Below are 6,000 nucleotides of genomic sequence, written 5' to 3' on the forward strand. Positions count from 1 at the left end.
TTTTTTTTTTTAGATCAAATTCTTAAGGGACAAGTTAACTTTTTTTTGAATGAAATGGACAATTTAACTTTTTTTTTAAAGTGACAATTAACTTTAAACAAAAGAAAGAGAGTTAAATTATTCAACGGGAAAGTAACCATTAAGATTTTAACAATAGTAGATTTAGATACTATTAGGGATTTAATTAATTTAAATATATAAATCAAAGGATTAAATGTAAAATAAAGAGGTAATTAATTTGAGTTAAGGATTTGAATTATGAATTTAATTTGAAGGTGAATTCAATTTTGATTTTAGGAATATACATAATATGAATTTTGAATCTAATTTGAATGTTAAATAATAAATAAATAACATTTAATTTGAATATTGTGTTTATTTAGTTAATGTACCAATTAAATTAGTATGAATCAATGATTTTTCAAAATTTTATTTTTTATTAATATTTTTAATTGTGTTTCTTTAATATTTTAAATGAAAAAAAAAATTCCATGTCAGCTCATTAATCCACGTGGCCATGCCACATGGGCCACCGGAGCTCCGGCGTTGACCCAGAGCTCCGAAGGGACCAAAACCAAATCTTTTGACAAAGGTTAGGGACTAAAGCCCACCTTTACTCCGACGAGGGACGAAAACCAAGCATTTGGTAAAGGTTAGGGACCAAAAACTTATTTAAGCCTTCAAAGGATGACAGGTGAGTTCGTGAGGATAAAACCTTATATGTCCCAAAAACCTTGTGAGCGAGTGCGGAGTATATAAGATTTTTTTATAAATATAAAAATATTTTCATAAAACTTTTAAACTTTGAGGGTGCGTTTAAATTTTTAGGGCAGGGAAGGAGAAGACTTTAAACGGAAAGGGAATATAGGGTAAGTAAGAGGGAATGGTATTAGGTAAGGGGATTCAATGACACCCTTTTTATTTCTTGTTGTTGCGGAAGGCTTAGATGGTCTTTTGAGACAAGTAGTGGCAGCAAATAAATTTTCTGGCTTCAAGTTCGGCGTGGATAAGAGAATGGGAGTAGCTTCTTTACAGAATGTTGTGTCTAACAAATGCATCCTTAGATGCTTTGAAATGGTATCAAGGTTGATAGTAAACTTCTTTAAAAGTAAGCTTGCAAGCATTTATGTGGTGGATAGGGATCTCTTGAGCTCTGCAGTGCTTTTACATTCCAAATCATGCCCATTCCATTTGTTTATCTTGAGCTACCAATGGGGGTAACTGAGTCCTGAGAATATCATCCCAATGTGACCTTATCATTAGAAGATTGCAGGGTAAACTTTCACTGTGGAAACAAAAGCATATTTCATTTTGGAGGGAAAATTTTCTTAATAAAGAGTGTCTTGACATCTATCCCACTTTACTATTTAATCTTTCTTCAAAGTCCCAACATAGGAGATTAACAAGAGTAGGAGACTCATAAAGAATTTTCTGTGGGGAGGACAAGAAGGTAAGTCAAAAATTGCTTGAGTTAGTTGAATAAAATATGCAGGGCGAATGAGGAGGGCGAGTTTAGAGATAAAGGAATGAGGTTTCTTATAACAAGGCACTCCTTATAGCATCTCCAATGCAAGGTTCTTAGTTCTTATTTTGGAGTTAAGAACTAAGAACTTTACCATTGGAGGTGCTGACATGGACTCCTTAGTTCTTAAAAATAAGAACTCATCTTATATAAGGAGTTTTGCTTTTTGAGTTTTTAGCTTAAAATATTAATTATTTCTCTCTCATACAAATTACTTTATTACTTTATGAATTTTGTTTTATTACTTTATGAAAATAAAAAGTATAATTAATGTGGTTGGTGGGACCAAATGAATAGTGGTAAAAACTAAAAAACTAAGAACTCATAGTTGGAGCAAAATTGCTTGAGAGTTGCTTAAACACATGCATGTGGCAATACAGGCCCACATGAATAGTGCTAAGAACTAAGAAATAAGAACCAGAGCTTTTACTCACGAGTAATCTAACTTTTTTATTTTTTTTTTTTGATGGAAACGAGTAATCTAACTTTGATATTAAAAGATGAGAAATATTTAATTTAGTCCATACAATTTTTTACTTGGTTTGGGTCACGAACTTTTAATCCAGATTTTTTTTTGCATCGCTATTTTTAGGAAAAGGAAAAAAATTGCTACTTCATAGTGTTTATTGTTTGAATAAAACTTCAATCATTTTTGTAGAAACTAGATTTTTACTCAAGTTAAAGTCAAAACATTTGAACGAAAATTACAACAAAACAAAAGTAACTTGAGATTTAAAAAAAAATGACATGAGAAATTCGAAACTATTCATAAAACACAACAAGATCGAGACATATAAAAAAATGTGTTGTCATCCTATTCAAAATTATAAAATCTAGAAAAAAATTAAATGCTTAAAATAAAATAAAAGAAAAACATTCTATATCAGAGATGTCTTCAGACTGGTGGACGAATCTCATCAGTTGTCTTGTTGGCATCATCACCAGTTGGCTTGGATGCATCATCACCATTTTCAGCATTTTCTCCTCCCTTGCGAAAGTAGCAAGCATATAGTATGAGCTGAATAATTCCGGAGACTGCTCCTATACTGTTGCTAATCTGCAAGAATATACAAACAGTTAAAAAAAATACATATATTTAACTAAGAGCTACTATAAGGCAATAAAGTCCCAAAAAATCAATTCAATTCACAAGTTAAAAGAGTTTCTCCGCACCAGAACATAAATGTCAAAGGGGTGGATGAGAGCATATGATGTCCAGCACACGCCGTTAAGGAAATTAGTAAGTGAGAGCCAGAATGGCATGTATTTCACACTTTTAGTTCTTATAACCTTCGCCTGTTCATAGGAGAGTAAAAAAAAATGTTATAGAATAAATTGCAATTACTATATGAAACCATACGTACACTTGTGGGATAGAAATTAAAACTTACCATGATTGTAAGTGGAGAGGCATACATCATAATATTGAAGATGTCACAAATAATTCCAATCATTAGCGACCTATGTTTAGTGCCATGCAGTCCAGGAACTAAGAGTGTGATGGCAACAATGACAGCAAAGAATACAAACTCGGCAGCAAGCCAACCTAGCACTTTTTTCTGAAATTTGGGAAGAGACAGTGATTATTAGAAAAGGAATAGCCACATTCAATTAAGCAGAACTTTGTTTGTGGACTTCAAATCTATAATTGGATAAATCAAAACCAAACATTACAAAATAAAGTTTCTCATCATCTTAGAAATATTCTTATTAATACACATGACTTGGAATATAATTAAATGAATATGGTTCCTAAAAGAAATTCAATGCAAATTAATTTTAAAACATAAGGAGCATATTTAATAAAAAAAATAACATAAGGAGCATATTTATTATAAATAAAAACTACTAAAATTGCCCTAATCTTAAATTAAATAAAATAAAGAAAAATAGGATTCATAAGTTAAAAACCTTCTATTCAAATTAATTAAGTATGGGGAGCATATTGTAAATAAAAATTACTAAATATTAGTTTTAAAAACATAGTTCCGTATTTTTAACATAGATGACCACCACAAAGTTGCTCTAAACCCTAAAATGAGAAATTAAGCATACGCACCCGTCCTTTATTTGTAGCGTAGATGAAGAATATGAGGAGGTAGATGGACTCGATGACAAGGCCAATGCCATTGATGGTCACCACTAAAAGACTGTTTGGGTGCACAAAGGGCATTCCATAAAATACCCAAAACGCACAATTTAGCAACGTAGCTAAGTAAGGATCAGGCTTGAACTCCTCCACATCCTTCTTCTTGATAATTTTGTAGAAAGTTGGACTGCAATAATAACAATTGGTTCAAATAATTAACTCAATTTGAGAAATTCATGCATAATAAAATATTTTTGTCCCTATGAGTTTTACAAATTTTAATTTTATTAATCCCTATTATGTAGATCTGTAATGAGGATTAAAAAGAAACTTTCTGTAAATAATTGATATTTTGTTTGAAAACTTTAGTATATATTTACTCAGGGCTTCTTTGATTGGTTTTTAACCTTTCTGTATATAAAAAAAGTTTCAAAAACAATTTTTAAAATCTGAAAAAAAAGTAATAATTTGAGAATATGAAAATAAAATAAAGGACCAATGTTTTAGTTAAAAAATTATTTTACAAAATACGAATCAAGTCAATAAGAAAAACAAAGTAACCACAAAACAGAGGGAAAGAGAGAAATTTTACGCGGGTGAGAAGAACAAGCCGAAGGAGATAACATTGCCTGCATACAAACGTGAACAGTATTCAGAACACAAGCTAGCTAGGTGTAAATTTAATGTAGACTCGAATACAGTTGAAACTAAATTCAAAGTATGTTGTTATTTTTTTTAATCAAAGAATCATGTTCTATTTGATGGAAGCAAAATTAAACTTAGAACAATCAATGAAAATCAAAACCACATAGGCCAGAATCAAATTAAAGAGATGAAATAACGAACCTATAATGCCAACAATGGAACGTGCTAGTGCGGCGTGGGTCGGCATTCTTGAACACTTTGTTTTGCAGAGATCAGGAAACACTCAAAGAGAGAAAAGAAGAAATTAAGAACAAGGAGTGGAATTAAGAAGCAAAAGAATGACTGAGCTTTGAAGCAGGCACTCAAACACTATATATAATAGAGGTTTTTATCTATTTATTTTTATCTTTGGATAGATAAGATTAAGATTTAAGAGTTATTATTGTGATTAATCATTATCACTTAAAACTCGCAAATCTATCTTTCGGCTCAAGTCTCAACTGTTTTCAAACTTTTTACTATCTTTTTTGTGTTTTGGAATTAGTTTTAAATATGTTTAATTTTTTTCATGAAAGGTATATATATATATATATATATATATATATATATATATTTTTTGAAAGTGAAAGGTATATATGATATGACTTTCTTATATAAGAGTTTCCTTTTTACTCTACTTCCTCCAAATCACGTCAAGCTTATGTTTTAACTCCGATTCTTAATGATAATATTTTTTCAATATTATCATATTAGGGACTTGATGAATAATAAAACGTGATAGAAGGCTTAATTTTTTTTGAATAATGAAAGCTATATCACATATAAATTTTCGATTTTATTTTTTATCTACTTCCGCCACATCATTATCTCTGATGTTTGTGTTTTTTTTTTAGATCAAATTCTTAATGGACAAGTTAACTTTTTTTTAATGAAATGGACAATTTAACTTTTTTTTTTGAAAGTGACAATTTAATTTAACTTTAAACAAAAGAAAGAGAGTTAAATTATTCAACGGGAAAGTAACAAAAGGGGGTAGAATGTTGCGCGGCCTAATTGGCGGTGGATGAAAGCCGGGACTGCGGTGGGTGACTCATGCAGTGGTGCTTGGCGCTCTTCTGTTACGGGTTGCTGGATCCGTCAGAGAATATCGAGAGGACGCTAGCGCCACGCCCACCAATTTTATTGACTGGTCTCAATCATTAAAACTTCCACCGCTCAACCACGACTCACCGTCTTTCCCGTGCTCCACTTGTTTTTACACTCCTAGATCTAATGGACCCTTTTCCCTTTCTAATTGCGCTGTTCTTACTTTCCATTTTCCATTTTGTTAATTTCAATCAACAAGGTTTCAATTGTTGAATAAAAGATCAAGATTCAATTTATCAATTTGAAGCCCGTGGATGTGGTGATGGCAATTGGCAAGCCGGTGAGCATTATTCTCTGGTACACAACAAAGAAAGATTGGTAGCGATTCAGGGGAAATTGATGGTCACGTGTTTACTCAATTAAAATAAACTAGGTCCATCCGATTTAAATAAAATGAATGGTTTAGATTGAGTGTAAGAGTGTAAGATTTAAATGGTGTAAACTGAGTCCTCCTCTTTTAAATTTTAAATTACTGATTATTTCAAAAATTTCTTAATAAATTGATTATAATTAAATGATATATAAACATTATACTATGTGGGTTTTGTAATTAATAAATTCCAATATTTTCAATTTTAATAATAAAATAAATGATTTC

At 30.9% G+C, this 6,000-nt stretch overlaps 1 protein-coding gene across 1 annotated transcript; it reads right to left on the reverse strand.

Annotated features, from left to right (window-relative positions):
* Nucleotides 1-2,231: 2,231 nt before the first annotated feature.
* LOC130732367 (bidirectional sugar transporter SWEET6b-like) lies at nt 2,232-4,503 on the reverse strand. Its single transcript, XM_057584428.1, has 6 exons — nt 4,458-4,503; nt 4,204-4,240; nt 3,582-3,798; nt 2,914-3,081; nt 2,696-2,818; nt 2,232-2,579 (listed from the first exon to the last, which is right to left on the reverse strand). Exons 1-6 carry the CDS (start codon nt 4,501-4,503, stop codon nt 2,418-2,420), a joined length of 753 nt encoding a protein of 250 aa, XP_057440411.1. The 3' UTR covers nt 2,232-2,417.
* Between the last annotated feature and the right edge of the window lie 1,497 nt (nt 4,504-6,000).

Source organism: Lotus japonicus, chromosome 1 (assembly GCF_012489685.1).
Source record: "Lotus japonicus ecotype B-129 chromosome 1, LjGifu_v1.2".
NCBI classification, from domain to species: Eukaryota; Viridiplantae; Streptophyta; class Magnoliopsida; order Fabales; family Fabaceae; genus Lotus; species Lotus japonicus.